At 42.9% G+C, this 25618-nt stretch overlaps 1 protein-coding gene across 2 annotated transcripts in view; it reads left to right on the top strand.

Moving 5' to 3' along the window:
- The window catches only part of IL1RAPL2 (interleukin 1 receptor accessory protein like 2), a 1345334-nt gene that overhangs the window by 113728 nt on the left and 1205988 nt on the right, over positions 1–25618 (top strand). For both annotated transcript variants that reach the window (XM_086966750.1, XM_086966749.1), the window contains exon 2: positions 12358–12544. In XM_086966750.1, coding sequence (XP_086822876.1) covers positions 12358–12544 — 187 coding nt within the window. The remainder of the gene's footprint in view (positions 1–12357; positions 12545–25618) is intronic.

Here is a 25618-nt window from a genome sequence, read left to right on the forward strand (position 1 = left end):
GAGGACTATACTGGAACTGATGCCAGGCAGCATCCAATCCAAGTAAAGGCCTTCTTTGGCACAGACTTACCGCTTTCTTCATCATATACACTGGGGCCCTGTATTTTAGCAGCTCTTCATTGTTAAAGCCCGCTATAGATCAGCTTGAATGTTATCCCATCGACGGTTCATCAATGGCCACTTTTACAAGTTAGAAGTTAAAATGTCCACTGTGTTGAACCTGGTCCCAGTATTTGACAGGCGACTCATTGTGGTAAGCCGTACATTTTTACTGTGAACCAGTCAAATGCAACCTGGTGCCCGTGTTTTACACTTTGTGCTTTTTGATGCCATTTTTTAAATCAAACTTTATCATGTCATATCTCTGATATTACTTATTACGTTTTTGTTATCTATGTCTTAAATGTGTTTAGGATTTGTTATGTGTTGTGTTTTCACTTAATTACTGTCTGAGTGCACAAACAATTTACATATTGCCTCTTTGTTAATCCTGACTGCTTTATGCCCAGCAACATGAAGTTTAAGCACAATTTATTTAGCAAGTTTAGTGGTTCACCCTGAAAAGGATTGTGATTATTTTTCCAAGTGGATTCTCATCCCGTTAAACTAATATTCCAATGTTGTAAAGATGTATCTTATGAATGGGTGTAGTTTACTTTATGTTAAAAAATAAAATTTAAAAAAGATGTGTTTTTTCAATTATGTTTTTTTTTGCTGAAATCGCAACAGCAGATCTGTTAAAATATTGGTAGGTTTGAAGGATTCCTACGAAATGAGAAGCAGTCCTGTATTTTCTCCGTTTAGGAAAAGCATTTGGCACAGTTGACCAATATGAACCTTTGTGACAGAGTGCGAGGACCTAAGACTTTTTTTTATCAGGTGTGGTCTGCACATAGAGAGTTAGACAATCAGAAAATGTCAACAGGCAGTAACGACTAACAATGCTACACAATGAACAATTATTTGGCAAAGAGCAGCACTGGGTTAATTGCTTACATTTTGTAATTGCTTAGCATACGGTTATTTATTTAATATTTGTTTCATTTAAGGAATGGTGGAGGCCAAGTCAGAAATACATTCAAGTCTCCCACTGTGCTGATTCGATTAAAAAAATCACTCTAATCGGGCCGTGTGACAAAAGTGCTTAGGCACGGACAAAAAATGGACGGCAAAAATTGAACGAAATGTTTCGATTGTAAAATCACGTATATGGAGAAAGATTCCAGGATTTTAGATGCAGGTGAAAAATAATGAAAACAGTTTATTCAGAGACCTTTCAGTCTGTGTAAAACTTACATTCTTTAGGAAGTAAAGATACGGATGAACAAATAGCGGAAGCATTTAGAAAAGTAATTTTAAACAAGCCCACGATCAATTTCACGATATGGGGAATAGAAAAGTATCCTTTAGACATACGCAGGCCAAACACTGAAACTGCTATTTTAAATGTTGCTGAGCTCTGAGCTATTGCAAATTGTGCTTTACAGACTCCAGTCGAAATTACCTCTCTGAGGAAATGCTGGTAATGATGTGACTTACACTAACTCTTATTCAGGGAAGTAGATAGCCTTAGAAGCAATATGCGACACCTTTTAAGAAAATATTTGAGATAAGCATAATATAAATTATTTGCAAACTATATATATTCTCAATGAAATATATAACTCTCTCTCCCTCTGCATGTATGAAGAGAAGATAAAGCATGGGTTCTCATGTTTTAGGTTGAGAGCATAAATCCTGTGCTTAAAGACACTGTGCTGCACAAATGGTTTTGTCACTTCACTAGCTCAGCATAAATGTGCCAATCTAGTGCTTGAAAATTCTACCAGAAAACCAGACACTTGAGGTGAGCAGATTTAGACTGGCGCTAGCATTGCAGAGTACTTCATATAAAGGCGATGATCTCCACCTAAAACTTGGGAGCTATCCAGGCTTCCCTTTTCCTGATGCATAATTTATGCAGCACTAAAAGGGCATTGTTTGGATATATACCTATGTTGAGAGAGCGAGAGAGAAAGAGAGAAGATTGAAAAAAAGAGAGATCGACTCGGGAATCTGAGTTGGAGAGGTCAGTGCAAACAAGGCGAAAACAAGGGGGTACTGGGCCCCAATTATAAGAACTGGGGTATTTTGCCGCTGGTGTTCCGGTGGACACGTACTGAAAAATCCTTAACTGGGAAGCAAGTACCCTTTTATGAACTTTACTCTCAGAACAGCGAGACAGAACAGTCCAAGCCTCAGTCTGGTGAGGAGCTAGGTCAATATTATGTGATTTACTGTTAGCAGTGTAATGGTCAATAAAGATTCCACTGCTCCATATTGGTAAACAGTCATATTATCGATTCCAAAATATAGAATGGACATAATATCGAAGTAAAAATATAGAATGGACAAAATATCGAATGGACACAATATAGTGGTTAAAAATGTCGAATTTAAGGTAAGTAATATCGATTTTCAAAATATAGAAGTCAAAATATCGAAGTATACAATATAGGCATTAAATATATCGATTTTTTAATAATATAAATTTTTTAAAGTGTTTTGTATGTTAGTATATGTGTGAAAAGTGTATATTAATTTTTGTAATGTAAGTTTAATGTATTTTAAGTAATGAATTTTATGTTATTTAATTTTTGCGTGATTTAATTCTGTAGCGGGTTGTGGGTTTATAGGGGAATAGGGTGGGAAGTAATTTAATTGTAATTAATGAAATATTTTTATTTATTTATTGGTATTTATTTTAAATATATTGTTATTTTTTATTTGGTAATTAATTTTTATTAATTGCCAATTAATTTGTATTAATTGATTAATTGTTAATTATCTACATTTATTTTCTGTAGTGGGTTGTGGGTTTATAGGGGAATAGGGTGGGAAGTAATTTAATTGTCAATAAGTAAATAATTTTTTTCATTTATTGGTATTGATTTTAAATTTATTGTTAATCAATTCTTAATTGGTAATTAATTTCTATTGATTGGCAATTCATTTTTATTAATTGGTAATTATTTTGTATTAATTAAATATTTGATAATTATGATAATTGTATTAATGTATTTTCTGTAGTGGGATGTGGGTTTATAGGGGAATAGGGTGGGAAGTAATGTAATTGTAAATAATTACATATTAAAAATACTTTTTGTGTATTGATAATTAATTTACTGTTAATTTTTAATTGGAATTAATTTTTATTATTAATTCGTTTTCGTTATTGAAACTTAATTAGTTGTTAAATAATTATGAATAGGTTATTAATTTTTAATAACTAATATGTATTTCTAATTAATTATTACATACTATTAAATTGGTTATTAATTTCAATTAATGTTTTATTGGTATTGATATTTAATTTATTTTTAATTATATATTAAATCATTACTTTCCCTACTGTTATACTCACTGGAGTGGGAATAGTAATTTTCACCCTCCCGCTATCCAATGCTTTCCCTACTGTTGCACTCTCTGGAGTGGGAATAGTATTTTTTACCCCTACGCTATCCAACGATTTCCCTACTGTTGCACTCTCTGGAGTGGGAATTGTAATTTTTACCCCCACGCTATCCAAAGCTTTCCCTACTGTTGCACTATCTGGAGTGGGAATAGTAATTTTCACACTCCCGCTATCCAACGCTTGCCCTACTGTTGCACTCTCTGGAGTGGGAATAGTAATTTTTACCCCTACGCTATCCAATGCTTTCTCTACTGTTGAACTCTCTGGAGTGGAAAAGTAATTTTTACCCTTCCAATATCCAACGCTTTCCCTACTGTTGCACTCTCTGGAGTTGGTATAGTAATTCTTACCCCTGCGCTATCCAACGCTTTCCCTACTGTTGCGCGCTCTGGAGTTGGAATAGTAATTTTTACCCTCCCGCTATCCAACGCTTTCCCTACCTTTTCACTCTCTGGAGTGGGAATAGTAATTTTTACCCTTATGCTATCCAACGCTTTCCCTACTGTTGCACTCTCTGGAGTGGGAATTGTATTTGTTACCCCTACGCTATCCAATGCTTTCCCTACTGTTGCACTCACTGGAGTGGGAATAGTATTTTTTACCCTTCCGCTATCCAACGCTTTCCCTACGGTTGCACTCTCTGGAGTGGGAATAGTAATTTTTACCCTTACGCTATCCAACGCTTTCCCTACTGTTGCACTCTCTGGAGTGGGAATAGTAATTTTTACCCCTACGCTATCCAACGCTTTCCCTACTGTTGCACTCTGGAGCGGGAATAGCATTTTTTACCCCTACACTATCCAACGCTTTCCCTACTGTTGCACTCACTGGAGTGGGAATAGTATTTTTTACCCCTACGCTATCCAACGCTTTCCCTACTGTTGCACTCACTGGAGTGGTAATATTAAAAGTTACCCTCCTGCTATCCTACGGTAAAATATTGTACATTTTTTATTATTAACTTAAATTAATTATATCTTAATTTTAAGGTAATTTGAGTATTTTTAAGTATGTTTTAGTTAATTATATTTATTATTTCATTAATTTTAAATTACTTTTAAGACATTTAAAAAATTCGATATTTTGACTGACTATATTTTTACACAGACTATATTGTGGATTCGATATTTTTGTACTTACCTGTTTGTAGATAGGAATTCGATATTTTGTCATTCTATATTTTGGTGACTATATTTTGGCAAGTCTATATTTTGTCATTCTATATTATGTCAGTGATCCCTCAATATTCAATAGTGTATGAGTATTTTATAACTGTACCCTTGCTGGAGAACAAGGCCCAGAAACAACAGTCTTTCACCTCAAAGCCATAAAAGCACCAGCTCTAGGAGTACTTGAAAATCAATAAACTCTCCTGGGTTACTGGATTCAAGTACCTGGAAGGCTCAGGGCAGGTATAAGTCTGCTGCATTCCTAGCAGCCCCCAGGGAAAACACACACTTCACTGATAGAGTCCTTTGCTTCCTGCTTGGGCTCCACTTGACTCTCTGTTCCCTGCAGGGCACATATGTATGTGAGCACAAGGGTCATGACAGAGCCCAAGCATGTGGGGCCTGGCCAGCTCTCCACCTGACTGACTGCTTTGTGTGACAGTACAGGAGGCAGCTGTCCTTTACATCAATAGTGACTGTGAGGGGCAGTCTTGGTGTTATGTGTTCCCCACTCCAATGCTTTCTACCTTTCCTCTCCTTCTTGTGCCTATTTCCTTGGTATGGTGGAAGGCAGCTGTGCTCACTGGAGCCAAAATAGCCCCTCCCTCGCACAGGACCTCCCCATAGGCATAGGAACCATCCAATCTGTTCTCCCTCTTCTGTGGTAGTTTTCCTAAATGGTGCCAATAGGCCTGACCTGTTCTCTAGGGCACTGGCTCTCCCTGGAGGTGAACAGATGGAGTGCTAGAACAATTATCCATGTGCTGCGACCTGCCCCTGAAGATCATGCGTAAACTGCCAAGTTCTGTAAAAAGCCTCAGCAGCCTTGTGGACCAAGAGAGGAGGTTTCGCCATCAGGGTAGACCTAAACAGATGCTTTCTCTGACACCACTGAGATGATTATAATGGGATGTGACATGTATTCCTCATGGTGGTGGACTCCAGCCACAAGCAATTCTGACTTTAGGCCTCCTGTAATTTTCTTGGAGCTCATTTTACAACTTCTGCAACTTCCATTGAACTCAGGGCCTTCCCTCCTAGCTCCTCATACCCTGCTGGTCATGCTCAATTGCAGCATCAATGACCTGCTCCAAGTATTCTCCTTGGCCCAGGATCTTCCTCAGCAGCATCCCATGGCCCTCAAAAGAGGCTACCCACCCTGCACTCCCAGGCCTCAAGGTACCTGTGTCCAAAAGCAGAAGCCAAGGGTCTCACTGCAGGGCTAGCCCTCATAGAGTCCACATAGTTTACAGGGAAAACCATTTTTTTCTATGATCCCAGCAAGTCCTTTAGCCTCTAGGGACTGGGACTGGGGATGCCAGCACCGCTAGTGCAGGAGACACAGATCCATAAGGTCTAAGTCAGTACAGTACAAGCCCAAAGTGTTTTTCCACTTCAGCCATGAGGAGCATTTTTAAACAACCTGTAGATTCAATCTGTCCCTTTTGAAGGGATTTGTTAATGGTGATGACAAGTTAAAGGAGGTGGGCTTTGACGCTCAATCAAGACATTACACATATTTACTCAACCTCAGTCCCATCCTTCATGCACAGCTTTTTAGGACTTTTTTAAAATGTCCACTTGAAGTGGTCAATGATGGCAGTTTTCCAAGAGCGCTAACCCTGTCCCGAACAGCCACTACAAAATTGGTTTCTTCCCACCAAAACTTAAAAGGGGCTCCTGGAGAGAATGGAGGTAGAGTTATGGGTGCCTCTCTTTTCTGTAAGAAATTCATGCCCAGTGTTATCAGTCAATGTGAATGCATTTACCCTATTCAGACTTTGCCCCCATTGTTTTAGTCTCCCAGGAACAGTCTTAGTCCTATCTAGACAGGCCTACAGTATGTGGGAAGGCTTTGATCAACCTACCGGTCAACCGAGTAAATAACTTGGCCCACCTTGTTAGCACTGTCACAAATTTTTTTTTAATGTCTTTTAGGGGCCTACCTATATCATAGACTTGGTCTCTTGCTTGGGCCATATGTCAATATTCATTGTGAATAGCTGATGCTTTTATTTTCAGTTTCATAAGAAAATGTGCATTAGATCGAATTTATTTATCAACTGTTTTGATTGTATGCTTCAGGTTCATATATTATTGTATTCATAGAAAGCAGAATAGCTTTAGATTTTCATAAGTGTGCAAGAGAAATCTTGTGTTATTTCTTTCACCTTACATCATGATCAAAGGGTGTATGGGCCAGGTGTATGAAGCCCTTTTCCCGGTCGCAAACAGGCCAATGCTCAGAATCGGCCCATTTGCGAACTGGAAAATAGGGCGGCGCAACATTTGCGATTCCCTATTTTGCGAATGCATTTAAGGAATCGCAACTTACTATTTCTTAAATGCAATGCAGGAAGCACCCAAGTTTTGCGATTTTTTCTTAAGAAACTTCAAATTGGTGATAATTTGCGATTTGTTTGGAAAATGCACTTTTTAGCATTTTTTAAAGTGCCATTTGACGCACATACATGACCTTAGGGTATGTATGTGCGCCACATGTGCACGCATACATATTTCAGGAGTGCTACAGGGTTGTCCTTTAGACACCCTTGACATTGCATCCGCAATTGGTGAGTGCCTAAAGGGTACTCCCAAATTGAAAATGTCTTCCCATTCATTCCTATGGGTCTCTAGGCCGATAGAAATGAATGGGTAGGTATTCCTTAATTGTGAATCGCAATGTGCGATTCGCAATTACGGAATATTTATGATTCGCAAATATTATTGCGATTCCTAACTACATAGCATTTTGCAAGTCCTTAATAGCGATTAGTTAAAAATCGCTATTAAGGACTCGCAAACTGCTACAATGATACATCTGCCCCAAAGTTTCTTAAAACATAAGTTCAGACTGTTATAAAGAAGCTGTTCATATCCCTCTCAGTGATCCATCCAGAACTACCTGAAACTATTTATCTCAAAACATTCCCAACAGAGGCATAACATAGCACTGCTTTACTCTGCAAACCGGACAATAGTCTAATGGTTTAAGATCAAACATTAAGGAATTATAAAAATGCTGCACACATCAAATGCTCCTAATTATCATAATAATTTCATGTACCTCTTATACCATGCGTACAATTTTACTTATTTCTGGAAATATTCTATTTCATTTATCTGCATTCAAACTACCATAAAATAAAGGGCCCGATTTAAATCTTGGTGGGTGGCCAGTTTCACTGTCGGGGCGACAGGGTAAATTACTCTGTTGCCCTTCCGTATGTGCGCCCACCAAATTTAGACCTGTCCGCTGGGCTAGCAGACATTTTCTAGCATTGGCAGGCACTGCTGTCATAGCAGTTCCTGTAGATGCATTGTAAGTTTGTCAGATGGCTCTGTCAAAAAGAGAATACTGGGTTGGAATTTTCTTTTTGAAAATGAAATAAAAATAATGGCCCCACACAATGGGAGTTTCCTTTCATGTTGAGGGTGGCATTGAGCACCTTTCAGCTAGCAGATTTTTTCCTAGAGATGACTGGCATTGAAAATTGGCTGTATGTTGGCCCTTTGAAACTAGATGGGCAGACATACAGCCAAACCTCCAGCGTCCTTTACTCTGTCGGACTGTCGGAGGGGTATGACCGCAACGTAGACAAGTAGTCTCTGCCTTAATCAAACTTATGGTTCTCCTGATACTAAATCACGTGGGCACTGCATAATATTGGTGGGTAGGAAACGTTGTTGCAGTGGCGACAAATTTCCCTCTCCACCAACATTTAAATCATGCCCTTAGCCAGTAAAAATAACAGTGTGCATTTATGCTGAAAGGAGGCCAGAACTCACAACAATAAACAAATAATTATGATAGTCTGTGGCATTGTTATATGCCTGATATGCATTATCTGCAGGTAAGGTGAGGGAAAGTCAGGGTCATAACTTGTCTGCTCCTTCAACCCAAAATTGCAAAAATTGCGAAGTTGGTCCATACCTGCTCTTGCCGAATAGCCTCAAGAGATCTACCAGGTCATATATGCATAATATTTGTTAAAATGTTACAGTTCGAAACCCTGTATCATCATCTCTTCTGGCATGGAGCCTAACACCTGTTCCGGAAAAGATTGACATGGTACCACCCTATATGTAATTAAGGAGTAACTCTGGAAAATGTAAGCAAAATAAGTATACACAGACAAGTGCAAATATAGCCACATTTATATATATTTTTAAAATATTAGTTATCCTAGAGAAAAACATGTTAAAGTACTCTATAGGTCCAGCCATGCTAATCTAATATTTTACTGCTGTTTTCACCTACAGTATGAATTTAGGAAAGCACTACAGATTTACAGTGGAGACTCAAATTATATTTTAAAAGAAGAAACCCCTTTAGCCTTAGGGCCTTATAAATAATTTGGGTGTGTGGAAGTCGGACCGCCCTGCTCCAGGACCATCAAACGTGTGTGAGCACTGCCGGCCTATTTTTGATGTTTTTCGTCACTGGCAGTCGGTCCTATAAAAAGGCATTGCAATGGGAACGCCAAAGCAAGTTCCTGCAGGGCATGGACTGTCAAGTCCTTCACCTGCTGGAACTGGGGGTTCATGCATGCAGGGGGGCACACCATGTGCCCCCCTGGATGTATCCTCAGGCCCAGAGGCACAAGTGTGCCCCACAAGGCCCTTTGTTTCATCACTGCTAAACCTTTCACAGCAGGCTGACTGCTGTGATAATTGAGGCGGGGGAAACTCGCCAAACAGATTGTGGCCTCAAGACCACTACAAGACCACCAGGCATTGCGGATCCCGGGGGGCAGCAGCGGTCCCATGACTCTCTGACCACCCTACTTCTAATAGGTGGTCATACCAGGTATCATGAGTAAGCATGGGCGGAATATCCATTCTGCTCGTGGATTTTGCGGATTTTCGGTAAATTTGCAATCCGCGAGATTCGCGAATTTCCCGCAAAATCCGCGAGTGGAACGGATTGGGTCAAAAGTTCAAGCTGACTTTTGTAACTCTTTTAGAATGGCGCCGGCAAGCTGCCATAGCCATTCTAAAATAGTTACAAAAGTCAGCTTCAACAGGAAGCTCTAATAGATAAAGTAAAGCAGGTGCTGCTCAAATTCAGTTACACAATCATTAATCATTAATCACTTGGGGTGATTAATGATTGTGTAACTTAATTTGACATTCAACTCGAGCACCTGCTTTACTTTATCTATTAGTGCTTCCTGTTGAAGCTATTTGTAGCTATTTTAGAATGGCGCTGGCAGCTTGCCGGCGCCATTCTAAGTGGGGCTGATGGCAGAAGGGCACAAAAGTGGGACAGAGAGCAGAAGGGGACAAAAAATGAGTGGGGCAGAAGGGCATAGAATTGAGTGGTACAGAGGGCAGATGGGCATAGAAAACGAGAGGGTGGCAGCGATTAACCAGGCAAAAAAAACCCTGCGAAAATGCAAAGCGCCTCGCGAACACCCGCGAACACGCAAAGTGCCCCGCGAACACCCGCGAACTCGCAAAAATAAAAAAATCTGCGAATTCACACGAATTCGCGAATTTTGCGGATTGCGAATTCACAAATCCGCAAATTCACGGATTCCGAATTCGCAAAATTCGCCCATGCTTAATCATGAGTTTGGCGGTCAATCTGACCGGCAAATGCATAAGAAGTCCCTTAGAGACAATATCTAAATCCTATTCAAGCACTTATTTATGAAGAAGTTGGTAAAGTAGTGTGTCTCTGTAGCGGTCTAGGCCTGGGTGAAATCATGAATCCTATCTTTAATATTTTTAAATTACAAAATTATAACATTTTGGAACCATTTTCACTTTATTTACAAGTGCTAGTTGGGCTAAAGTGTGTAATTACTCCCATTTCAGTCTAGCTTATACCCCATATCCACAAACTGCATAGTTATTACCTTTTATAACCTTTATTTTTTTTATATAAGGGTTTCAATGTTTCAGTTGCATTAGGAAGGAGGGGAAATTTGCAATGTCCAAGTAGGAGGAACAAATTACATTGAAAACTTTTTCTGTAATGATACGTTTTTATTTTGAAGTCTCAGCTACAGACAGCTTCAGCTTTATGTTGGCAGACCTACTTTTTCCAATACATGATGTACTTAGAGGGTGTCTTGCACATGATTGGTTGGCTCTGTTGTCAATGTTAGTCATGTGCTTGTGATTCAATTATTTCCTCCTTATACCGGTATTTGTCCCGCCCATTAGCATTTTGGTCTCACAGTCTTCTGATTGGATGAGCTGCATCCTTACAATGAAAACTTAAGGTTACTCATTTTTCTTGTTTTTTTGCAGTATGCATTCAATGGGAGAGTATGTCATTTATCTCTCCCCTCCCCTGCTTGGTACTAAGACTTCCTCCCACTGCATGCTCGTTTTCCTACCCAGATGCTCTCTGTCCCGCTCAGTAATTTAAATATTTTAATTTTTGTATTTATTTATTTTTCAAGTGACCAGCAGCTACAAATTGCTATGGGTCTCACTGTTCCTACAATATATTTTTTATTTGCCATTCTAACATAGGCGTCGCCATGCTAGAATGGTATATTAAAAATAGGGGTGGGCGGCCAGCTACGCTCCGTTTGCGGAGTGTGCGTAGTGCCGCCTACTCCGCATTTTGCGGAGCCGGCGGAGCCAGGCGGCACTACGCACACTCCGCAAACGGAGCGTAGCTGGCCGCCACCCGCCTCCCTCCCGCCCTCCCTAAATACTTTAAAGTAAAGGAATAAATTAATTTAAAACGCACTTACCTTGCCGGCCGCTGCCCGCCGCGTCCCCGGGGCTCGCTATCTTCCGTCTTCCGTCTTCTTTCGTAATGCGCATGCGCGGGCGGCCGCGCATGCGCATTTTCTCGTGAGAAATGCGCATGCGCGGCCGCCCGCGCATGCGCATTACGAAAGAAGACGGAAGATAGCGAGCCCCGGGGACGCGGCGGGAAGCGGCCGGCAAGGTAAGTGCGTTTTAAATTAATTTATTCCTTTCATTTAAAGTATTTAGGGAGGGCGGGAGGGAGGCGGGAGGCGGGTGGCGGGGCTGGCGGCCGGGTGGTGTTTGCGGAGTGGGGCTACGCGGAGTGCGGAGGTGGGCGTAGTTTCTCGCCCACTTCGCGTAGCTCCGCGAAGCCCCACTCCGCCAACTCCGCCCAGGGTTAATTAAAAATAATTGCCATGTGACACCATACATGCTTGAGTCATGATGCCTGCCTGCTTGTGTGGTACAGTACACGCGTGTGCATTAATCATGATGACCAGATAAGTGCTGAGCGCCATCTTGCCATGTGTGTTTTTTCACAATACAAAAGCCAATTGCAAGATTGGCAGGTATTTCTGCGCATGCGTCTTAATAGGATGAGAAACCTTTTCTGTATAACTGACAAAAGCACATATTTCCTTGTGTGTCCCTGATCTGTGAAACGTGTTTTTCCAATTTCTTCTTTTAGCTTCTCCTGTGTTTTTATATTTGCCTTTTCAGTACGTGTGTTAACGTCTGATGTATTTGCATGTAGCTGATGAAAATTCCTGTCAAAGTGCAACTCTACTAAACAGCCACCTTTCTCCTTCAAATGCACATTGCGTGCTATATAAAGCTTTCTGTTCAGCATTATTGCCCACATAAAGCAGCAAAGATGAACTGGTACACCTTTCAGTGTTTCTGCCTGAATACTTCAACTGTTTCTCTTTGGATGCTTAATGAGAACATCAATAACTGCTGGTAACACACAATATAACGCCTTAGTTGTCAACACCAAGCTGTGTTTTATTGTTGCAGAAATTCAACATATTGTATGAAGGTGTCCATGTCCCTGACAGTGGCGGAGAATGACTCTGGGCTTTGTTACAACAGTCGAATACGCTACATAGAAAAATCAGAGGTCACTAAACGAAAAGAGATAAGCTGCCCCGATATCGAGGACTACAAATCACCAAGTCAGGAGACTGATGTCGTCTGGTACAAGGTAAAGCATGACAACAATTACAATGAATATTTGATAGTTTTTCTAAACTATTATCCCTATTAGTTCTGGATTTTCATCATGAAAGAATGTATACACCAATGAAAACAAGTTGTGGTCATACAGTGCTGTAGTGTAACACAACATCTATTTTAATATTTTAACTTGTTTTTTATATATTACTTTTTCCCAACATGTCGGCCGTTTAAAAGACACGTAAATGCCCAGTGTACTTATTACCCAATTTATTGGTGGTCGTTTTTCCAGCCTCACAACTATTAAATGACGAGGTATCATTGTGGAAATTTGGAATTGGGACCTATACATCACAGCACGTTTCAAGGGTTAGTGGCCAACTCACTAAGCCATCCTTCTAGCTCAAAAGTTTGAAATCAGTGAACTATTATGGTATTTCAAGTGACGATTTTGAGCATACCTTATATGCAAGACGGAATTGTCTGCACCAATATTGTCATTACTACTATTCATTTTTCACCTTATTACGAAGGATTCTGAGAAACACTGTCAATCTGGTTTCTGCCCTCGAGCAACTAAAAGCTGCAAGAGACATCTCTGATAATTATTGGGTGGTGTGTGGAACTACTTCCATACATTATCAACATTTCAACAATGGTTCGAATATTGCAAATCAGAAATAATCCTATGACGAATGGTAATTGGTTCAGTGGATCTTGACTATACCTAAATGAAATAACAATCAGCACTAAATTTATTAGAGAAGAAAGCAATCTTTAGGTGTAAAGACGTCGCATTATTGGATGCAAGCTGGACGTACCAACAATATCCTTCAGCTTCTTGTTGTACAGACTAACATGCCCTAAACAGTGAGCTAAACAATAAATAACTAACCCATTCACATTTCCCCGTTTCTCCTCTTCTGTGCCATATCCATCTATATAACTCCCTGAGGCTTCTCTGTAGTTTCTCCTGGCACCATCTGATCTTCACACCAGGAAGACTTGGCTGTCCTTGGACCAAACCTGCCATCCTTCTGTTCACTCCTTGACTCTTAACCTTCCTTTCACTCTTCCATGATACTCAAAATCTCTGCCTGAGTGACTTTTTGCCTGCAACAAGAAGTACCCATTAATCGAGGTGGTACTTCTTTTGTCCCCCTGCCCCTCCCCAGAACCAGAATTGTTCATTTGCCGTCCTTCAAAGTCCTCAGAGCTTCCACACTCTAAATAAAGTGCATTCCAGCATCTACAAATGCTCCCCATCTTTCTGATATAAATCTGCTGGCACATTTACTATGTTCTGATGCCTTAAAACCTCAACTCCTTGCACCCTACACAACCTAGAGATTTCCCTATTTACTTCCTTTCTGGCTTTGTTTATCAGCCGCAGTTTTTTTTGCCACTACTAAACCCTTCTTGGAAGTAGTTGCGAGCAGTTGGACACCACTACGTCAATGTTCTAAAATCCTTTTTATAGTCTTTAAAAGTTCTAGGCTCATAATCTGCTTGAGATCAGTCTCGTTGCCATGTGTATAATCAATACAACCGGTTGTCCCTTGAACTCCGTAATCCTGACATTATCTGCTCCCATTTCATCTCCCCTTTTGCAAACCATTTCACTGTAGATTTGTCTTGGTCCAAACACAGTTGTATTCCATGCTGTAACTATTCTGCTTGCAACTCCAGCCCAATGAATCAGGGAGTGTTCGCGTATCCATATTTACTCTTTACAGCATTCTATCCATTGCCTACCAGCCAAGGGAGAGAAACTGTTTATAAACCATAGCTTTATAGTATCACATATCCCCACATGCATTCACTCTTCCATCTCACCAATCTTTTTTAAATCTGTCTCGTCCATCCCTTTCTGAAAAATCACTGTCGCTGTCCCTATTTTAACAGTTATAAACCACCCGGAACTTTCCTAGGTGTCACCAAATTCCCATTCATGTACATATAGAGGACCCTTTTATCGTCCCCTTTTTATCAACCATTGTTTTCAATGCCCACATGGGACCTCTTACAAAACCCCTTACTTCTCTCATTGATATTTACAAACCTTTCCCTCTATGATCCATTTTACTATTTCTTAAAATTAGCCATATCTCCTCCCCATACATCTTCCCTTGACGCTTGTGAATGAACGTTCTCTTAAGGCCTGAAAAAGATCTAAGTGAAAACTGAATGGAACAAAAAGTGTTCCTGAACAGATGAGTATGCATGTCTCACATGAACCTTCACCGCCTCCAGTATCCATTCCATTATAGTTTTCTTTTTATATTTTGTTTCTTTCTCTCTTGCCCAAACTTCCAAAATACTCTGTACCAATTCTCTTTTCACCAGTTCATAACCCTTAAAGCTTTCGCCATAAAGAGCAATGCCTGCTATTTTCCCAGCGCTGGTAACTGCAGAGCGTCTTATCTTAATTAGTTTTACCACATATTGAACTGTGTCTTCTTGTCTTAGTCTGAACCCCAACTGATCTCTACCCTTGCACCTTGCTCGAGAATGCACAAATTCAAGCCATGCTGGTCTATAGTTCCAGGTTGACTCTGGTAATGACTTCCCCAACAGGCTTCTCACCCTTAACCAAGTTCCCAAGGCTCTTCTGTGACGGTTGTTGTCTTGATATATGCTCCTGTGCCTAACCACTGAAACTCTCCCACAGTGAATGAGACAGAGCATTTGGTTTTGTATACCTATAATATATTTCACTCTGAGCCTAATGTTATTTTGCAAACACAGCAGGACATATCTCTTAGCAAATTAAGGAGAAGCCTATCTTTTGTAGTATGTTGGTATGTACTATTGATTCCTTGTCTATACAAAATAGAACATTTTTTTCTTCACAGCTTTTTGCCACAAAATTTACCTACCACCAATACTGGAAAAACTTCCAGAAGGGCAATGCTGTTTCCTCCACTTTTCTGCCCACTTTTCAGCACACCATTTTCAATACAGCCTAAACATCTCTTTTCCAGATGTGTTATAAAATATCTCAATGGTCTGAGGTTCCGTGACAATTGTAAGTGGTGTTTTCGACTCGCACGAATATGGTCGAGTCTGGTATCTATGAACCGCAAATAACGAGTTTAGTGGGTGTATGCAGTTTCGCTGTGCTGACCTAAACCGTTCGTCTGTTACGTGGGTTATTCTATCTGTACCCACGGGTTCCATCTTAGATATGGCATCCATTTTGTCTCTTGCCCTCAAGTAGCCAGCGAACGGACGTTGTCCGCTTCGCGACCCTGGGATTCCCAAGATATGTACGGAAGACACATGTCCTTTGAAAAAGTCTTTATGACGAGGGGGATGATACTGTAAGGCAAATGGCACCGCACGAGGCTCATCTTGCCGTGCCGGTTTATTGTCTCAGCCGTGCATCTCATTAGGCACGTCCCTTTGATGCCTGTAGCTCCTGTTTTCCGATACCTCCCTTTTACACCCTTCCCAATTTCCCACTGTCTCCATCTTCCTCCGCACCTGTCCTTGTTCCTCCTTCGATCTGTTTTATTACTGAATGGAATGTACTAATGGTGGGAAGATGGGTTTTGCAGTTGGGGACCCCCAAATGTTTCCGCACTTATGTTCCGGACCTTGAATGTATCAAAGTGACCAAAGCGACCCCTCTGGGGGATAATCATGAGAACTGAGCCATAAACCTTTGTGTACCATGTAAACCTATGGGTGAATTATGTATAAAAGGGGCGATCCACAGAACCAATTTGAAGCAGTCTCCACAAGTAGCACGCGTTGTACTTGCCGTGATTTCTGTGTTCCCTGCAGTAAATAAAAGCTCGAATCTTTGACGCCGAAGGAAGTGTCCCGTGTCTCTGTCATTTGTACGCCGGAGCAGGTTACCCACGAAGGTTTCAGGTGTTGTCCCCTGGCACCGCTGGGTCTTAAATAACCCAGTCCTTCAGTTGGCGCCCAACGTGGGGCTGCATCAGTGGTACCGGTCCAAGCCCGACGATCGTGAGGAACTTCGTGTGAAATCTCCGAGGGAAGGTGCACTCCGCTTCATCGATCCTGTTGTCGAAATAAGTGGCCCGAAGACTTTTCCCGCGAAGATTCCCGCCTCCTGACGGCTGCGACGGACTGCTGCCCTGACTGTAGACCTGTTTTGGCGCCTGGCGTAGACCTTGGTATAGCGAGACGATTGACGGGCCTTCCTGGTGACGCCATCGATCTTTGATTTAAGTATTTGTGGGTCGCTCCCAGAGTTTTTGGTTGTGGTTACTTAGTTGTTGCATGGTTCCATTGCATTCGTGGTTCTTGGTACTTTGTTGTGATATTTGACGACTGCAGACGCCAAAAACCGAGGGTTTTTGCTCTTTGCTGGGACTTGGTAAATCCCGTAACCCTTGAAGTTTGTGAAACACGGCTAGTGTGCAAGATGCCTGGTCGCTGTACTTTGTTTAGTTGTTTCAGACGTTGTGGTACGGATTCCCGACTGGAGGACTCGTGTCCGATACCTCCGGTTGGAACTCCCACTTATGAGCTCTACAGTAAGCACGGGCTAGGCCCGATTACTTTTAATGATTATTGGATTCGGTATACTAAGAAGGATGGTGTCCTTAGTTGGCCACCTCATGGTAGCTTTGAGACTCCAATCTTAGACAATTTAGAAGCTAAATTATTTGCGAAAAAGTCAAGGCCGGCCATGTTTGATGCCTTTCGGTTGTGGCGTAAAGAAGCCCGACAGAAGGAAATCAGACAGACTAAACGTAATCAGAGAGATGGTGTTGCTACCATTGTAAAGAAAGCAGAGCAGTTTCAGCGTGATAAGGAGGATAAGGAAAAGGAAGTGTTTGACAGACTACAGCGTATGTCCATAGATAAATGCTATCCTGCTTTGCCTACGGAGTCGGATAAGAAGGAAGAACCAGTTGAGGATCCTTTAATGTCCTATCTTATGAAGTCGCCACCTCCGTATGTACAGGGTACCGCTGCTCCAGTGGTCCCCCCTGTACCTGTTCCTCCACCTGTTCTTCAGCCTGCTCCTCAACTTGCACCCGTTCTTCCGACTGTTCCTGCTCCCTTGCCTGTTGCTATCCCTACTGCTCCTCCACTTCCGCATACTCCTGCTCCCGCTACTGTTCCTGCTCTACTAACTCCTGTTGTTGCTTCTGTTTCTACTCCTTCTCTTGTTAGTCCCTTGTGCTATACTTCTTCAGCTACTCGTAGTCGTACTTCTCCTGTTGCGGCTAACTTTTTTCATTCTCTTGGACCTGTTCTTGGGTCCGCTGGTTCAGATGGTCCTCAGAGACGTAGTCAGCTTCCCGGTGGTAGGGAACGCGCTTCGCTATATAACATGGCGATGGGTTGGATGACGCATCCTTTTAGAAATCCTCCACGTATTGTACTTGATACGTTCTGTCAATTCAATGTACCGACACAAAGATTTGTTTTCGAAGAAATGTGCAAAGTTTTGCGCGATCAGATATCGGCTGATGCACCTGACGAGGTGTTGACCGCTTTGTCTGATCTACAACTTCAGTTCTCGAACGGACTGATAGTGGATACCAACGTTCGACGTGCTGTTGAGCGGTTGTTATCTTTCCGTCCCACTCCTATACCTCAAGCCCTGTTTGTTGAGGACGTTGAGAGGCAGTTTGATGCCTCTGGTCAGTTTCCCATGCGGGAAGTTCCACCAGTGTGGATGCCAGGCGATCCTAATGCTAATCCCATTGTTCCACCCTATTTCCAGAGAGTGTGGATACATCTCCCATGGAAACGATCAGAAGTGTTGCAGGTGAAGCAATCTTTGCCTGACCCTCGCAAAAATCCTGCAGGGTATTATAAAGAGTTATCGCAGCTCGTAGATGCTACGATAATGAATCTTGCCGATATTGATATGTTGTTTGGCAATGTAGTACCGCAACCGGTATGGGCTAAGATTCGTCAGGAAAACCATCCTAACGAATTAGGCGGTGATTGGGCTGCCATTATAGCGGCGGATGGGTTGCAAACTGGTGGTGCTAAACCCGAACAGTTGATTACCGCTCTCCCTCAGAGAATAATTACATTAATGAAAACTCTTATGCCAGCCATGAGGGTGAATTGGGACAAATTGTCAGCTTGTAAGCAGAAGAAGGACGAGAGCGTCTCCGACTTCTTTACGAGATTTGAGGAGGCATTCATCGATCATAGTGGGCAGGATATGGGCACTGAGGGTGGTCAACGGTTGTTTGTGGATAAATTTGTCTCTAACTTATTGCCTGATCTGGGCAGTAAGTTGAAAAACTCTGAAAGTGCGTGGGCCGTCTCTACCTCGGCTCAAATATTGGCTACAGCACAGTATTATGAGAACAGAGAGAAAGAGGAGAACGACCGCGCTGATAAAAAGACGAAAGAACTTAAAACTAAAGTGTTGTTACAGCAAGCGTATCCTCTGCGTTCGAATCAGAATGCTTCACAGCAAAATAGATCGCAGTCGCAATCTAATAGACCACAATCTAGAAATGACTCCTCTTCTCAAAGGTCTTCGTTAGGGTACAATCAGTGTGCCTATTGTAGACAGGAGGGTCATTTAAAATTCAATTGTCCTGTTCTAAACGATCGTAATAGTGGTAACTCATCTAGAGGAGGTCGTGGTGGTTCTCAGCAGACATCACGTGGTGGAGGTCGTGGTGCTCAAAACGACCGATCAGATAACTCATCAAATTCTAATAACTGTTTTGATCAACGTGGATCATCGCAAGGACGATCTGCGCAGTACAATGTAGACGATTATTACGTCGATCAGGGAACTGACAACAGTAATTACTAGGACAGCCATAGACAAGGAGAGGGAGTGGTATCAGTTCCGGTTGATCAGAGAGGGCCTTACGTCGCAGTTGCTACATCGGGCGTCGTTGAGCCTTTTCTGTTGGACACTGGCGCAGCGAAAAGTTCCATTATGCATTCGAAACTCCCTGGTGCACCTTTGTCTGGCTTAACAAATGTTTCCGTTGGATTCTCTGGTGCCCCCGTTAGCAATCCAGTTTCACGCCCTTTGCCTCTTACGATTGGGCCACGTGAGCTTGAAGCTCCGTTGATTTTGACTACTGGTTGTGGTGAAAATCTTTTGGGTCTGGATTTGCTAAAACGTTTGTACGCAACTCTGTATTGCTCTCCTGCGGGTGTAAAGCTTACGTTAGGAGAGAGGGTTGTCTCTCCTATGTACTTGTCTCTCGATAAGCTTCCACCGGAATTGAGTTCTCTTCCTGCATCTCTGTGGGCAACAGGTCCCAATGATGTGGGCCTGCTTGACATCTCCCCTTATGTTGTTCAGTTGAAATCTAATGTGCGATTGCCACGTATTCCCCAGTACCGTATCTCTCTTGATGGTGAACGAGCACTGTTAGCGATCATCTATGATTTGATCGACAAAGACGTTATTGAAGAGACACGGGGAAACGTGTGCAACAGTCCTGTACTGCCTATTTTAAAACGAACTGATCCTTCAAAGCCACCTGTTTATCGTTTTGTTATCGATTTACGGGAGGTCAATAAAATTGTGATTCCTCAGTTCCCCGTTGTGCCTGACATCACGGCACTACTGACTCTGATTCCAGCATCTGCGTCTTGGTTTTCGGTGATTGATCTGAAGAATGCGTTCTTCAGCATTCCGATTGCTGAAGAGAGCAGAGACCTTTTCGGTTTCTCTCTTGGTGGGCGCAGCTTCCGGTTTAAACGCGCTCCTCAAAACTACTGTGAGAGTCCATCGATTTACAGTCAATCCTTGAAGGGTCAACTGGATGCGTTTACGTTGCCGGCCGGTGCGGCCTTAATACAATATGTCGATGACTTATTGGTATCTGCGGATACTCAGGACATTTGCAAAATTGCTACGGTGTCGTTGCTGCAACATCTCTGTGACTTACATCACAAGGTGTCACCTTCTAAACTCCAATATTGTCGTCAAGAAGTAACCTATCTAGGTCACTTATTGTCAAAGGAGGGAAGGCGGTTGACCCCAGAGAGAATTGCAGCAATTGCGCGAATGACTGTGCCAACAACACAAAGAGATGTGCGTGCCTTTCTAGGTATCACGTCGTACTGCAGACAGTGGATTCCGAATTTTTCATTGCTAGCGAAACCATTGGTGGCTCTTACGTGCAAGGATGTTTCAACTCCTTTACCATGGACGGAAGAATGTCAGAAGAGTTTTTCTGAATTACGTGATTCATTGTGTTCTGCTCCTGTGTTAGGTACCCCTGACTACAGTAAGCCGTTCACATTGTATGTTCACGAGAGGGAAGGTTGTGCTTTGAGCGTCTTAACGCAACATTTTGGTGATAAGCAACGTCCATGTGCATATTTTTCCTCGACTTTGGACCCGGTAGCTAGAGCATTGCCGAGTTGTTTGAGAGCAACAGCGGCAGCTGCGGTGTCCATCCGACAATCAGCAGGATTGGTCATGGATAATATGCTTATGGTGATGGTTCCGCATGCAGTCGATACTCTTTTGAATCGTACGAAAACTCAGCACTTGACAAGTGCGAGGTTGTCTGGATACGAGTTGACGTTGCTGGAAAGTCATATTCAGATAAAACGTTGCAATGTTCTGAATCCGGCAACTTTGTTACCCATTAGTACAGAGTCAGATGAAATAGCAGCCCATGACTGCTATTTGCGAACAGAGGAGGAAACAAAAGGTCGAGTGGACCTTAAAAACACTCCTTTAGAAAATCCAGATGGAACATTGTATGTAGATGGCTCGTGTTTTAAATTGCCGAATGGTGATGTGACCACTGCGTATGCCGTTGTAACTTTGAGTACTGTTGTGGAAGCTGCGAGATTGAATCAGAATTCTGCCCAGGCTGCAGAGCTGATTGCCTTAACTAGAGCGTGTGTGTTAGCAAAAGATAAACGTGTGAATGTGTATACTGACAGTCAGTATGCATTTGGTGTTGCACATAGCTTTGGACGGTTGTGGAGAGAGAGAGGTTTTCTGACATCGCATGGTACGAAGATTCAGCATGGCCAGCTTGTGAATGATCTCTTGGATGCACTCACATTGCCTAAACAGGTAGCGATTGTTAAATGTAGTGCACATCGCAAGGTGACGGATGATGTTGGACGTGGTAATGCGTTTGCGGATGAGACTGCTAAGGAGACTGCCCGGAACCTTAGCACTCGAATGTATGTGGCAAGTTCGGTTAGGTGGCCTGCGGAGACTAGTATGTGTGAGGACACTATCGAGAGTGTGAAGGCGATACAAAATGAGGCCACTGAGACTGAAAAGAAGAAGTGGAATGAAAGTACGGGAAAATTGGATGCGAATGGTTGTTGGGTAGACTTGTCGGAACAAAAGAGGTGGATGTTGCCAGATGCGTATGTGCTGGCTATTGTGACAATGGCACATGGGTTAGCACATATTAGCGTGAAAGGTATTTGTAAATTGCTGTCCCCTGTGTGGAAGAATGATGGTATCACGAAATGTGCTGAACGATTGGTTAAGAATTGTATGGTATGTATGTTGTACAATCCTGGTAAGGGAACCCCAACTCCTCCTGGTAGTTTTGCTCCCCCTTCGTGTCCCTTTGAGGTGATTCAATTAGACTTCATCCATATGGAGCGATGCAATAACCTGAAATACATTTTAGTTGTGGTTTGCGCGTTCTCCCGATGGATTGAAGCTTATCCTCTCAAGGACAACACTGCTTTGTCAACGGCAAAAATCCTACTGAAGGAATACTTTCCTCGGTACGGAATGCCTCGGGTTGTGTGGTCTGATAACGGAAGTGAGTTTGTGGGGAGTGTGATGAAGAGTGTGTGCAAAGGCCTTGGAATTAATCAAAAATTCCATAGTGCCAATCATCCCCAGTCAGCTGGTTTGGTGGAAGGGTATAACGGCACCCTTAAACTGAAACTAGCGAAGATTCAGGCTACGACTGGTCTTTCGTGGCCTGACGCTTTACCCTTAGCCTTACTGTCAACAAGGGCAACCGTACACTCCCGAGTAGGGCTCAGTCCCTATGAAATAGTGTTCGGTCGTCCTGCAAATGTTTGGGGGGTCCCTAGACCGGGTGTGTTCTGTGATCTTGAGTATCCAATGTTGATCGATTATCTTCATGACTTGACTGCTAAACTGAGGTTAATTCACCAACAGGTTTACGAAGCATTGCCGACGCAGACGGAGGGTCCAGGCCACCAGCTCCAGCCAGGAGACTGGGTGGTTACCAGAAACTTTTCTCGGAAGAAGAACTTGGAGCCCAGGTTCACCGGACCCTACCAGGTCCTCCTTGCCACGAGAACTGCTGTTCGTCTAGAGGGTCGGAAAAACTGGGTGCACGCCACCCATACGAAGAAAGTCCCTATTCCGTTGCCGGCAGACTCGTGGGTAAGGAGAGGCATTGCATCAACTGAAACCGAAGGATTGCCGGCGTTTGTTCCTTTCAGCGACGCACAACCTGTCGGAGAATCCTCAGTGCAGCAGAAAGGCACTGTTGAACATTTGTCATCAAAAGACTCAAGACCAGAACATTCAACTGATCAACAGAACGCTGTCTCTTCAACGGATCCTTTGTTTGACGAACAGACACGTCCTGGGAAAACTCGATACTTTTTGCGATCCAGCACTAAAGACTAATAAAAGATCCTGTTCTGTCCCTTGACAACTGCATTATCCCGTTTTCACGATCAATCTGAACACCTGTATCATTGCAATTATTCTTGTACATATTGAAGGTTCTTTTCCCTATGTATTTTTGCTTCCACAGCTGAGAGACATTGCATATATATTGTAAATAAAGGCCGTAGGGCCGCGCGCGTACTTCCTTCTGGTTAGTAGGTCTTGACGCTAGGTTAAAGACCGTCGGTTCCTGGGAACTCCTAGGAATTGACTACTGCTACACAGAACGAAGTGCGTCAAGAAACGTTGCGGACGGTCATAGGGGATGGCGTTTTCAAAGCTGATGGATGTGGAAAGAGCACAGGCACAAAGATTCGAGTTACAGCAACTTAGTCGTACGAAATGCTTTATGTTTCAGATATTTGTATTGCTTTTGATTGTTTCTGCATTATTGGCGGGTGGGGTGTACTATATGATGTCGTATTTCTTACCTTCTGCCATACCTACACCTACTCCTACCTCTGACTCTAAACTTACCTCTACTGCATCTTCTCATTCTTTCCATATCTTACCCGAACATGAGCAGGCTAGACGTGCAGAATTTCGCAATAATTCCTTTATTCAGCTCCTTCACCAGCACCAGTTAGTGGTTAACACTACTAATTGTTGGGTGTGTGGGTTGATGCCACATACCACAGATAAGGGAATTCCATATTTGGTTTTACCGTATAGTTCCCAGGGTTCCGCTCGAGCATTCCAAACAATGTTTCGAAGCGCACTAGGTTCCCACCCCAATCGAGAGCCACGATCCCCCTACTCTGGCCCTGGCTCGTATCAAAAGCCTTTGTCTATAGCGATAGAGGATTTAGATAGAGATATCTATGAACCCTCGCTTATTCCCGAAGAAGAGGTACAAGCTTATAGGGTCCTGAGTAGAGGCGAGTATAGTGTGTTCGCCAGTGAAAAACAGCTTAAAAGCTCGCCTCCGATATGGGTCGTACCCCACATTGGTAATTTCTGTTTAATAGGTCGTGGCCGAAGATCGAAAGCCCGACTTGGAGAGAGTGCTTGCACTGAAAATTACATTTTGCCGATGGTCTCGTCCCCTGTGTTTCTGGCTGCCAAGGGTACATACTTTATCTGCCATGATCGTGCGTATGCATGGTTGCCCTTCGACTTTGTGGGCTCATGTTTTATCGCAAATTTGTTGCCTCCGACGTTCACTGTAGATGCAGACTATCACAAGACTAGAGTTGTGAGAGGCGTAATTGACGACGAGGACACTGCCGGTCAAGAGGCAGGAGACTTTTTCAAAGGTTTCCTCCCGTTTTGGGGGCCTATGGTTAATAGTAGGAACCTGAGACAGTTGACTCGAGTGGTAGAATCGACAGCTAATATTACTGCCAGTGCCCTTGGTAATATCACCACAGAACTTCAGGCGGATAGACTTATGACGTTACAAAACCGTATGGTTTTAGACGTGATCTTAGCAGATCGAGGTGGGGTATGCAAGGTAATCCATTCGAGCTGCTGTATTTTCATTCCTGATAACGCTCCGACTGTTTATCAAGCCATCTCAAAGTTGCATGAAATCTCTGAGTCCATACACGTGGACGTAGGGGGTTGGACGCTACTTGGGTGGTTTTGGGGCCTGATGTCGACTTGGGGTTGGAAGATTCTGATGATTATCGGAGTTGTTGTGGCGTTCCTGTTCACGTGCTGCCTTTGCATGCAGTGTGGTCCTGCCTTATGTGGCCTCTGTGCTACAACGTGAATAAGACAGCCGCCTGTTACCAAAGAAGCTCGATTGGACAGAGCTATGTTACAGCAACATCTAGATGGTCTGATGAATATCGAGTATGATTCCGACTAGTGCTTGCCTACATGAGGGCAAAAGGAGCGTCTGAGGTTCCGTGACAATTGTAAGTGGTGTTTTCGACTCGCACAAATATGGTCGAGTCTGGTATCTATGAACCGCAAATAACGAGTTTAGTGGGTGTATGCAGTTTCGCTGTGCTGACCTAAACCGTTCGTCTGTTACGTGGGTTATTCTATCTGTACCCACGGGTTCCATCTTAGATATGGCATCCATTTTGTCTCTTGCCCTCAAGTAGCCAGCGAACGGACGTTGTCCGCTTCGCGACCCTGGGATTCCCAAGATATGTACGGAAGACACATGTCCTTTGAAAAAGTCTTTATGACGAGGGGGATGATACTGTAAGGCAAATGGCCCCGCACGAGGCTCATCTTGCCGTGCCGGTTTATTGTCTCAGCCGTGCATCTCATTAGGCACGTCCCTTTGATGCCTGTAGCTCCTGTTTTCCGATACCTCCCCTTTACACCCTTCCCAATTTCCCACTGTCTCCATCTTCCTCCGCACCTGTCCTTGTTCCTCCTTTGATCTGTTTTATTGCTGAATGGAATGTACTAATGGTGGGAAGATGGGTTTTGCAGTTGGGGACCGCCAAATGTTTCCGCACTTATGTTCCGGACCTTGAATGTATCAAAGTGACCAAAGCGACCCCTCTAGGGGATAAT

This window comes from Lissotriton vulgaris, chromosome 4_1 (assembly GCF_964263255.1).
Source record: "Lissotriton vulgaris chromosome 4_1, aLisVul1.2, whole genome shotgun sequence".
Classification (NCBI taxonomy): domain Eukaryota; kingdom Metazoa; phylum Chordata; class Amphibia; order Caudata; family Salamandridae; genus Lissotriton; species Lissotriton vulgaris.